The sequence below is a fragment of the Dryobates pubescens genome, chromosome 7 (assembly GCF_014839835.1).
Source record: "Dryobates pubescens isolate bDryPub1 chromosome 7, bDryPub1.pri, whole genome shotgun sequence".
Lineage (NCBI taxonomy): Eukaryota > Metazoa > Chordata > Aves > Piciformes > Picidae > Dryobates > Dryobates pubescens.
In genome coordinates, this window is record NC_071618.1 from 2030495 (window position 1) to 2042670 (window position 12176).

The 12176-nt window shown below is 44.6% G+C and overlaps 1 protein-coding gene across 6 annotated transcripts in view; it reads left to right on the top strand.

Moving 5' to 3' along the window:
• The window catches only part of NPAS2 (neuronal PAS domain protein 2), a 133968-nt gene that overhangs the window by 77411 nt on the left and 44381 nt on the right, over positions 1-12176 (top strand). For 5 of the 6 annotated variants that reach the window (XM_054163175.1, XM_054163177.1, XM_054163176.1 and 2 more), the window contains 2 exons: positions 3835-3926; positions 7184-7273. In XM_054163175.1, the coding sequence (XP_054019150.1) occupies positions 3835-3926; positions 7184-7273 (182 nt within the window). The remainder of the gene's footprint in view (positions 1-3834; positions 3927-7183; positions 7274-12176) is intronic. The other variant, XM_054163178.1, reaches the window with a different exon arrangement.

A 12176-nucleotide genomic window follows, 5' to 3' on the forward strand; every position in this document is an offset into this window, starting at 1 on the left:
CCAAAAGCCCATTTGTAACCCTTAGGGTCTTTGAGATGCCCTTCTCTCAGAAAATCAATTCCCAAAATACAAGATGTGTCAGGCCCTGTCACAACTGTATGCTTCTTCCACTGTTTACCAGTTAAACTTCTATCAACTTCTACCTTAGTTAACTCTTGAGATCCACCAGTGACTCCCAGAATAGTTACAGGCTCTGATCCCTGATAGTTTGATGGCATTATGGTGCACTGAGCTCCTGTGTCAACCAAGGTCCTGTGCTTCTGAGATTGTGAAGTGCCAGGCCACTGGATGTACACATCCCAATAGATTCTGTTATCTCCATTATCCCTCTCGTCCCCCTGGCGGGAGGCAGGGCACCCCTAACTATGAGGAATATGCCCACATGTGCAGTGAGCACACAGCCCAGTGTTAGAGCTGCAGCCACTGTTGGAGCTATTAGAGTTGTCCTGGGAAACTGTGGAAGTAACAGCTACCCTTCTGGTATTGCTACCTCGGGTTCTGCCACTCTGGAGTTCCCTTAGTCTCCTGAAAAGATCAGAAGTTGGTTGACCATCCCATCTGTTCATGTTCTCACCAAACTGATCACGCAGAGTTATCCAAATACTCCCATGTGATTGCCTTGGTGGTCTGTTTTGGTTTGGCCTGGTTTGGAATGACCTCCTTGGAGGATGTCTATTCCTCTCAGCTGAAACTTGTATCCATCTGGAGGAAGAACTGGAATTATCTCCTTGTGTCAGTTTGGATATGGAATTTTTAAATTCCTCCTTCAGCTCTTTCATGCAATTCTCCATTTTTCCAGACAGAGTTTCAATGGCTGAAGCCAAAGAAACACATGTGAGACTATCCTCCAGTTGTCTCATTTGGTCAGTGAAATGGCCAACCGTAGGAGGAGCTCCACCATAATTTCTTGCCACAATTCTGCTTGCCAAAATAGTAGCATAATTAGGAGGAGCAAGTTTGATGAGCTTTTTAGCAAGACCTGTTCCCACAGGAATTTCATCAGGATTCAGAGTTCCATGGTCACCACAGAGTACCTCTCTGACAGCAAATTCTCTCAGATACTTAATTCATGGTATTCCAGGGTTTAGGATTCCATGGAAGGTCATCTCAGGATGGGTATCTCATGAGAGCTGCCAATAAAAGGCATACCCACAGAGAAACCTTACCAAGACACCTGCCTAGATGTCTATCTATTCCACTATCCTTGGAGAGATTTCCTAGCTGAGATGCTGATTTGTCTCCCACTATTACAGCTGGTGCACCTGTATCGAAACACCTGCCAAGACAAGCTAGAATTGGCTCATTCTCTGCTCTGATGTAATCCTTCCTCACATGCCTTATCTCTTGGCAAGGGGCACTAGCATGTTGAATATCATCCTCTTCCTCATCTCTCTCATCTTCCTGAAGATGTTGGCCCCATAATCCTGCTGCCACACTCCTAAGGATCTCTTTAAGCTCAGAAGCACCTCCATTAACTGCTGTCTTACCAGGACCTGCAATCTGCCCTGCATCTCCATCCAGTGACGGTCTCAATAACTCAGCTATATCTTTAAGACAAACTTTCTTTTCCTCCTCAGCAGGATCTTTTTTAGCAGAAGTTCCCTCATCAGCAACAGTGGGATCTTGTTGCTCCCCCCCATTGGCTCCTGGATCTGCCCTGTGCCTTCCAACTCCCTTATCTAAAGCTGCTACTTGCTTAATTGGAGCTGTGTTTGAATTCACACCTGCCTTAACAGAAGCCAACAGGTTTTGAGATGAAACAGCTGCTGCAGAGGACACTTCCGATCCTCCCAATGAAGAAGAAAATGGCTTTGCCCCTCTAATGCCTGCTGAGGACATGGGGGCTGCCATTTTAGGGGCTGCCATTTTAGGGGCTGCCATTTTAGGGGCTGCCACTGCCGCTGGCTGATTGCCGAAATCACCACCAACACCTTCCAAAGCAGCCTTCCCAATAGCCTAAACCTGTCACATTTTGTTACTATGTTCCCCTCCGTGCCCACCAAGGAGTGGAGGTTGTCCTTGCCCCTCCTCTTGCTATTAATGTATTTGTAGAAGGATTTTTTGTTGTCCTTCACAGCAGGGGCCAGTCTAAGCTCTAAATGGGCTTTTGCCTCTCTAATTTTTTTCCCGCATGACCTAGTAATATCCTTAAATTATGAGATCTGTCCTCCATAACCCTATGGGGTTATGGGAGCTGTTTTTCGAAGGAAACATCTCACTGTGGTGCAACCAGCTTCACTTTCAGTGCAAAGTGGTGACTTATGCCTGCATTCCTTCATGGGGCATCCTCAGCGTGCTGTGGGGCCACAGGATTGTACAACAGTGGGGCAAAAAAACTCTTCGGGGCTGACAGCACAGAAGCCCCTTCCATCTTGACAGGATTTGTGATGGGATCCTGGTGCTCCATTCCCTCTCCTGGGCTGCTCCTCACCGTGGGGCTGGCAGTAGGCACAGGAGAGAGTGAGGATGCTTAGAATGCTCACCTTTAGCTCACATTTTGGAGAACAGCTCTGCGGTTTGTGGTCACAGCCACAGTATCACAGTATCACAGTATAACTAAGGTTGGAAGAGACCCCAAGGATCATCAAGTCCAACCTGTCCCAACAGACCTCACGACTAGACCATGGCACCAAGTGCCACGTCCAATCTCCCCTTGAACACCTCCAGGGACGGTGACTCCACCACCTCCCTGGGCAGCACATTCCAACGACGAATGACTCGCTCAGTGAAGAACTTTTTCCTCACCTCGAGTCTAAACCTCCCCTGGTGCAGCTTGAGACTGTGTCCCCTTGTTCTGGTGCTGGTTGCCTGGGAGAAGAGACCAACCCCCTCCTGTCTACAACCACCTTTCAGGTAGTTGTAGAGGTCAATGAGGTCACCCCTGAGCCTTCTCTTCTCCAGGCTAAACAATCCCAGCTCCTCATAGGGCTGTGCTCAAGGCCTCTCCCCAGCCTTGTTGCCCTTCTCTGGACACATTCAAGTGTCTCAATGTCCTTCCTAAATTGAGGGGCCCAGAACTGGACACAGTACTCAAGGTGTGGCCTAACCAATGCAGAGTCCAGGGGCACAATGACCTCCCTGCTCCTGCTGGCCACACTGTTCCTAATAGAGGCCAGGATGCCATTGGCCCTCTTGGCCACCTGGGCACACTGCTGGCTCATGTTTAGGCGGGTGTCAATCAGCACCCCCAGGTCCCTCTCTGTTTGGCAGCTCTCCAGCCACTCTGACCCCAGCCTGTAGCTCTGCATGGGGTTGCCGTGGCCAAAGTGCAGCACCTGGCACTTGGACTTGTTGAATGCCATCCCGTTGGACTCTGCCCATCTGTCCAGTCGGTCAAGGTCCCTCTGCAGAGCCTTTCTACCCTCTAAGTGACTAACATCTGTTCCCTTTTGGGTCTCTTCTGAAGGATTTTTCTTTCTACTCCATATTTGTCACACAAGCTGTATGCTGAACTCCAGCTCTCCAGCATCCTGAGTACGAAGCTGTAAATTGCAGATATCAATTTGACACATGTTAATCCTTGCCTTGATATTATTAATTTCATGCAGAGTGGTTTTATCTTTTGATCAGTACCCAAGTAATGCTGTGTGAGGCCAATGGCTATGTGAATACAAGCTCCCACTGAAGTCAGTTCAAACTGAGGTGAGAAAAACTGAGGAAACTATTTCAGGACTGGCCCCAGTTCAGGCAGTTGTTATTGTTTCTGTATGCAAAACCCATGCTTGAAAATTGACGTTCTTAAGTATAAAGGTGGTTTCTGTCTTTTCATAACAACTCCTATGTGGTCGTGCATGATATGATTTCTTTGAATTTGATACATTCTTTTTTGTCTAGAAGTCTCAGCACAGACGGAGATTTCTGAAATTCAACAGGACTGGAAGCCTTCGTTTCTCAGCAATGAAGAATTCACTCAGCTGATGTTGGAGGTGAACATGCATATATACTTTTCCTAATTTTGTCTAGCCATCATGGAAATGCCTATACATCTAGAGTAAAATGTCATCAGCAGTTCCAAAAGAGGAAGTTTCAGGTGTTGCTGTATTTGACTGTCAAGCAGAGCTGTCACTGGAACAAGGGATTTGTGTCCCTCACATGTTGCTTTTCACTCTCAGTGGTGTAGTTGCACCGTGCTGCCACAGCTTGCAAAGCTGCACGCAGACTCCCAAGAAATGCAATCCAGGGGAGAGATTCCAATCACAGGTTACCTTTTACTTTTACAGAGGTGAAGAAAAGGGCACGCAGCAGTTTTTCTCCTATCCTTGGAAGGCGTTACTATTGCCTAATATTTATGCAAGACTAGTACCTAAAAAGCAGCAATGTCACATCCCTCTAGTCCTAGGTGCTGTACAAGCAGATAAAACCTGACAGCTTCTCTTGGTTTAATATAGTTAATACTTCCACTCTTATGATTTTCAAGGCCTGTATCAAACACTTTTTTTTCTAGCAGGGAGCAGTTATTTTGCAGTGATAGTTTTAAAATTACCTTTAAATTATACCATAGGTGCTTTTAATGCTAGGTGGGATTTGAAGGGACGTGACTCAGTGGTGTTTATGCAGGTTTGAGATGAAATGCAAATTAGCTGCTAAAATGCATTTTTCTCTCTCAGTAACAGCTAGAACATTATTTAGCAAGGATCTTCTCCAGTACTCAGCACGTGAAGGTTGCATGGCCCTGCAGTGTCCTTTGAGAAAAAGCTTCTCCCACAAATGTTGTGAATGTGGGGTATGATCCAGGCTCTGGCAGCAGGCAGGGAGGGTTGCTGGGGAGCTGCTGGACCCCACAAGGAGTGGCATGAAGCCAGGGTACGTTGCTGGTCCCCAGGGGCTGGTGGTCCTTCAGTCATTGCATCCATTGTGATGAGTCTTCCCTGGCCCAGTGTTAAGTGGTGCTTTGCTTTCATTGTACTGACTGCTGCCCATTGCCATCTCAGTGTGGGGGAAGATAACATATGTAACTCCTTCAGTCTGCACTAAAATATTTACATCAGATAGCAATAAATTGGCAGTTGTCTTGACTGGCTGAGCCTTTGTTGATTCTACTTGTATGCCACACACAATTTTAGATTAAAACAATTGCTTTTAGTTTCCCGTATTATAAATCACCTTCTTGCTACTGTGATTTTCCATGCCCTTCAGGATAATATTGGATATTGGGAGTTCCTGTTGAGCTAGTTGTTTATCGTTCTCTGCTTTTTTTAACCTTTCTACTAATCTTATTTTATTAACATTTGGGAAGAGTGCTTGAAGTTTTTCCCATCATGGTTTTAAAAGATGCGAAGGTTTTTTTCAAGCACCAATTCAAAAGAGTCAAAGCATAACTGACTGCAGTAATACATCAGATTTCCTGAACATGGCCTTTTCTTACTCCACTGAAAAGGCTGTCATCAAATTACATAAGGGAAAGCATTAGGCTTTGTTTTTCCATCTAGGATGGCTGCAATAGTAAAATATTGGAAGCAGGATGTGCTCTCTCAATGTTGGAAGGGCCAGTTGCAAGTAAATAAAAACAGAATTAGGCATGCATAGGTTAACTTGATTTTACCACAAATTTTTAATGTGAGCCACTTTGTATAATTTGTTTTGGATGTGAAATAAAGATTTTGTCAAAAACCAGCAGCCTTCACCATAGTAACACGCACAATCCAGCTGCCTTGTAAAACCACTGCTCTCTTCCATGGGTTAACAGCCTTCATGCCTCTTCAGAAAACAGCTTGAATGTACTGCTCTAAAGAAAAACGTGTTCTCTGCACATAGATTAACAAAACCAAACTAACTATAGCAGCTGGAGGGTTTTCAGAGATGCTAAACACAGCTCTTCTACTGGGGTATAAGTTATTGACCTGCTTTTCAAAGGATTGTATCACCAGCAGATTCCCATTGACTTAAATAGTTGTGGGTGCTCAGCATTCTCTGGAAAAAGGAACATATGTTTGTGTCTTTATTCAAGCCTTTGTGTTTTCCTTTAAAAAAAAATAATTAGCATTTTCCAGTGTTCTTAGAATTCTTTCCCTTATTGAAGTCAGCAGGGGGGAAGGATGTGCTGAGGCTCACAGGATCAATTGCTAGACTGGCTTAGAGGCATGCCTGGGTTTGCAGTCAGGTTTTGTGACACCATGGCACCCTGATCAGGCTGTTTGTGGCACACCTGTCTCCTGAACAGGTATTGCCTCAGGAGTATAGTTGAACTCTGCTCTGATTCAGTCATGCTTGTAGTGCCTGTACTGCTCAAATCCTGCAGGCAACACTGACTCCAGATCACCAGAGAATTGATAGGAAGGACTGAGACCTGCTGCACTTGAAGGCAATCGGAGCTTCACCAATGACTCCTTATTTATCATAGGAAGATTTTAATATAGTCTCTGAGCACTTCCTACTGAGCCTTAAGTTTTTTGGCACTCTGCTCAGAGTAGGTTGCTTTAGATCTGGACATCTACCTAGATATAATTTTGAATAACATTTAGCTCAAAGCTTCAGAGGTCAGATGAGAGAAAAAACTACTTCTGAAGGTGAAATTGCTCCTGTGCAGAGGATGGGGATAAGGCTGACATTCCCCTTCAGTCCTTGGAGTGAAGAAATTACCACAAGGTGGGACTGAGGTTGGGAAGAAACTCTGCAGAAGGGTGAATTTCTCTTGGAATGAGTAATCTAATACCATGACCTTTAAAATAAATCACTCAATTAAATCTCAAGCTAAGGATTATTTGATCATTTGCATTGCTTTTACTTACATGAAAGCCCAGTAATATACAACGTTACATTAATACAAACTCAGATTTATGGGGTTTGCAGAGAAGTACAATTTTGAGATAGGACTGCATCCTTTTATCATCCTTTGATATTTACACAGAGCTCAAAAGTTCATTTCAGTACCTTCCAAGGGATCCAGTCGTAGTCGTTTTGCATTATTAAAATGTGTGATTAATTTGAAAACTGAGACATGAAATGTTCCTGTGAGCCCTTTGTTACTTCAGTAGTAGGTTTTACTAGACTACAAAGAGTGTTGTAGAAGTTAAATCGGACTGTAAAATCAGAGAACTGCTGTTCTGCAACTTGAGATAACGTTCCTACAACTTGATAATAATATGGCACTGAAGTAAAACATTTTTGATCAGCACGCAATGAGATGCCCTGTTTACACCACTTATTCCTGTTAAAGCACTTTCTACTTCTCTGTTTTTCTTAGGCATTAGATGGCTTCATTATAGCAGTAACCACCGGTGGAAGCATCATCTATGTGTCTGACAGCATCACACCTCTTCTAGGGCATTTACCGGTGAGTAATTCTGGTATTTGCCTTTCTAGTGCACATCATGGGATCAGGCCCTGCATACTTAGAAGCAGATGTGAAATGGTGTGGGGAGGTATGTTTTCCTGAAAATGCAGTGAGAGATTTTGGCCTTGCATTATGCTGGCCAGTGCTGCTGATCAGCTCTGTTCTCTCTCCATCTGATTCATACTCTTCAGGGTTTTGTTGCTATGAGGCATTTTGACTTGAATGGAAAAAACACTGCAGGAGTACTCTGGCCAGGGGAGGGACAGGGTGACCTGGTTGATCTTTTCCATCTCTGATTTCTAAGGTAGCAGAGAATAGCACCACTGGCCAGCAAGGAGCTTGTTAAGGGCCTTATTCAGCTCCCAGGGAGGCAAAGGACAAAACCCCCACTGAATTCAGAGCTAGCTGGGGGGACACTGCCAAGCTGTCCCAACATCTGAGCTGTGCTTTCCCAAGGTGGGGCACCCTGCTTCCGGGAGGTGCTGGTGGAGCCAGTACTCGATGCTCAAATCTGGCACATAGGGCTTGTTTTGTCTACAGGCTGCTGGGTCTTGCTGTGGGGGACATTCCTGCATATGCTGTCTTGAGCTGGAGAAGCAAGGAAGAGGGGCTGCTCTGAGCCCTGCTCCTGTTGCTAAGGCTGCTGTAGGAGAAATGGCACAATAATTAAGGACTAATCCTCACATTCTTTTTCAGTAAACTGCTCTCAAATAAATACATGCCCAGGAGAAAAAAAATTACTGCCAAATCATTATTGTACCACCCCCCCACCACCACCACGTTCTTAGGAAAATTACAATTCTTCTCTTGTTTACTTTCTCACCAAGTACATGCTGTGCTTTCCACCCAGACAAGTGGATCTCACACTCACTACCTGGCTGTAACACGAACAAAAATTATTTTCTTCTCAGACGAAAGGAACTTAATGAAAGGCAGCAGCTCCTGGTAAATGCAAGGATATTGCTATGCAACAACAGATTGAACTGAATCTATTTCAGTATTCTTTAATCCTCAACAGTTGAGAAAACCAGTAGCTGACTGTTTTCTGACATTTGCCTTCATTTCAAAGGCAGAGAGCCCAGTCCTGCATGCAGGCTGTGGTTCTCCATACATTTACTGGCTTCCATGGAATTTCCTTGTCCTTCATGGTTTGGGGGTTTCATTGTCATTCCTTCCAAGTACTGACTATTAGTGGAGATAACTGATCTGCTGCAGGAATGTATTGATCTTTAGAAAGACAGATACTGTGCATAAAACTTGGCTGAACATGGATAGATTCATATTCATAAATCCTGAGCTGGACCATCAAAGACCAGATCAGTTTTTCCTCCTGAAGTCATGCCTTCTGTGGTAATCTTGCATGGTACCTAGAGCAAAATGAGGACCAAGATAGGCGTTATTTTTGATTTGGACAGAAACAGCACATAGCAGCCCAAGCCAGGGAACAAACTGCCAGGGCTGGAGGAATAGGAGTTCCTATAGACCTTCTCAGACCACACTCCACTCTGATGGAATGATGATGGCTATCAACTTCCCCACCACCCTATGCATACAGAGTGACTGGGTACATCCCAGAGACTTTGAGCAAGCAATAGAGGCTTCTGCCTACTCAAGATTGTCTACAGCCATGGGTAGGGGCCCAGATGACTGTGGACTTAGGTGCACACTGGGCATTTTAGTCCCATGATGGCTTTTCCATACATATTTTGAAGCTTTAAAACCGATCAGAGTGCTGTCCAGAATATTTATATTCTCTTCTTTTGTTTACCTCTAGGATCTATTTGTAAGCTAAATTCCAGTCACTGTTTGAGGGACAAAATGCCAATTTGTTCTCCTCTGTGGATGCACAAAAGAAAAATAAGCCATTGCTTTGAACACTGAAAGGAAAGCAAAACTGGGTAGAACATAGAGCAGGTCTCTCTGAGGGGCCCTATCAAGGAATGCTATGTCTTTTCTTTCATTAAAAACATGAAAGACTCTGCTGTTGAGAACAAATATATCCAATTCTCTTTAATACAGTTTCCCTAAGTTCCACAGAGCATTTTCAAACACAGACTTCCTCTGTTGTAATTCACAATAGCTATTAGAAGATCTGGAGGCTGCTCCTAGGGTTGATTGATGTAAAGAGAGGTTTAGTTCACATGGAAGGATTAACTGTAGTTGAAGTGAACTCCTGGAAAGTTGGTCACATAGCATTTGCCAGTCAGGCAGTGCACTGTGACCCCCAAGACTGTGCAGTCTCTGGAGGAGGGTCTTCCCTGTCCCTTGTTGTTGTCGTTGCTGATTGAAACAGTTAAACACAGGCAGCAGAATGACAATTTCCAGCCTACAGGAAGAGATGCTGCTTTCTCATGGACATTGCTTGTGCCAGGACTTGTGCAGAAGGTGCTGTACCTGCTCATGGACTGGGAGAGTAGTGTCCATCTCATCGTCTTTAATCTCATAGCTGAGAGGTCCATGCTTGGTGCCTGCTCACATGAGTTTCCTTGAGGGTTGTCAGGGAGTTGGCTGTCTCTGGTGGTTTGGTCCTGGCTGGGGGCCAAATACCCACCAAAGCCCCTCTATCACTCCCATTCTTAGATGGACTGGGGAGAGGGAAAATAGAACAACAGACCAGTAATAAGGTAGAAGCAATTTAATAATGCTAAGCACAATGTGGTGGGCTGGAAATTCCCCCCAGCATTAAATTTGCCAGACCAGTGCAGTTGGAAGTAAATGAAAGCTGTATTTACAAGCAAAACTAAAATCTACAATAGAATGTAATGAATATGTACAAAATATGCAGTATTTACAATATTTACAAGAACTTACAATTAATGAACAGCACAAGGACCCCCCTGGCCAAAGACCAGGGGAAGCTTATAGCTTCTCTCCCTCCCTGCCCCCCCTTGCCCCCTTGTACACAAAGGGACAAGAGACAGAGCAGATAAATTAGCCCTTAGCCAAAACAATGTAGGCAAGGTCGAGCAGAAGCCAGCAGAACCAAAAAGTTAGTATCTCACGGCCCAAGGAAATGAGGAGAGAAATTCTTTACCAAACTAATTCTTTTGGTAGATAACCCTCCAATGGGATTCTTTAGAACTATTATTTTCCTTTTTAGACGCAATAGTGATTTATTTACATTCTACTACTTTCTGTTCAAGATCTGTGAAAAACTGTAAAACTACCACACACAAGCAAAAGGCTGCACATGGAAGCAAAAAGCAAAGAGGGATGTTATTCTCTACTTCCCATCAGCACAGGATGGTTGATTGCTCTGGGGAAGCAGAGCTCTAATGTGTATACCGGTTTCTCTGGAGGACAGATGCCATGGACAAATATTGCCACACTTCCTTCTTCCACTTAGTTCTTATATCTGGGCTGATGTCATACGGCATGGAATACCCCTTTGGTCAGCTGCCCTCTCTGTGTCCCCTCCCAAGATCTTGCCCACCCCTCAGAGTACTCCTGGGGCAGGGAAATGTTGGAAAAGCACAGCCTAGGTGCTTGCTTCAGCAGCAGCCAAAACACTGCTGTGTTATTAACACCCAGCTACAGCACTGCAAAACACAGCACTAGGAAGATACTCAGAATTAACTCCAGCTCAGCCAAACCAAATACACTGTCCAAAGCCAGGAATTCTTTGGTGGGGCTTATCCTAAGGGGGACTCTTTCATCCCAGGGGCTCCCTGGTCAAGCTCAGGCAACTGCTCTGGTGGGTTGAACACTTAAGAAAACATCAGGATGGAAAAACCCAGGACACAGCACCTTATAGTGTACAGAAGTGTTGCATGCTGTGTTGCTGTTGCAAGGTGGCAATGGGCATCAGTGTAGAATATACAGATTGATATAGGGGCCAAATCCTAACACATGAGAGCAGAGCTATCTTGATCTTTTTGGCTTGATGGGAAAGAAGTCTGTCTTATTTTCAGACTTCCATCTCCCCCTGCCTGTAGTGACCATGCTGATTGCTTCCCCTGCAGCAGGAATAAGTCATCATATGCCCTCCTCACCCCTCCAGAAAGCAAAGAAATGGCGAAGGAGCTCCATTTTGGAGTATAGGTGTTTAGGTGTTTTGTTGAAACTGTACAGGTATTTAAGCTATATATCAAGTGACTGCAGAACATGGGATGAAATTACTATGTATTGTTTTTAAATCAGCACCCATGTATACAAAGCTGTTGTTTCTTTGCATGCCACAGCTGTTAGGGATAAATACTCCTAAGTTTCTGTTAGCAAGATCTACGGATTCCAAGATGCAGAGTGGATTCCAAGATGCAAAGTAGATTCCAAGTTTAGCAGCATAACTATATGTTAACATAGTTCATCGAACCACTCTGCCCACAGTCACTGTAATTTATCTTTCATCCACTTTGCTTGTCTCATTCAGCAGTGCTGTGTGGCTGTGTCTGCCAGCAGGGCAGAACTGCCTGCAGTAGAACAGTTAGGGTAATTAGACAAAGCTGTAAACCATTCCCCTCAAACTGATACATTTTTGTCTGTGATGATCAAATTTTGTCCATCTCTTTGGTTGCCTTTTTGTGCACAAGATGTCTGATCTTTGGATTCTGTGTAGAATTAGCTCTGAAGCTCACAGGGCTGGAACACCTCTCCAGTGAAGACAGGCTGAAAGACTTGGAGCTGTTCAGCCTGGAGAAGAAAAGGCTCCAGGGAGACCTTACAACTACATTTCAATATCTGAAGGGGACCTACAGGAAAGCTGGAGAAGGACTGTTTAGAAGAGCTTGCAGCGATAGGATGAGGGGCAGTGGTTTTGAACTGGAGCAAGGTAGATTTAGGTTGGATATAAGGAGGAAGTTCTTTACAATGAGAGTGGTAAAATACTGGAACAGGTTGCCCAGGCCCCATCCCTGGAGACATTCAAGATCACATGTGATGTGGCCCTGGGCAGCCTGATCTAGTT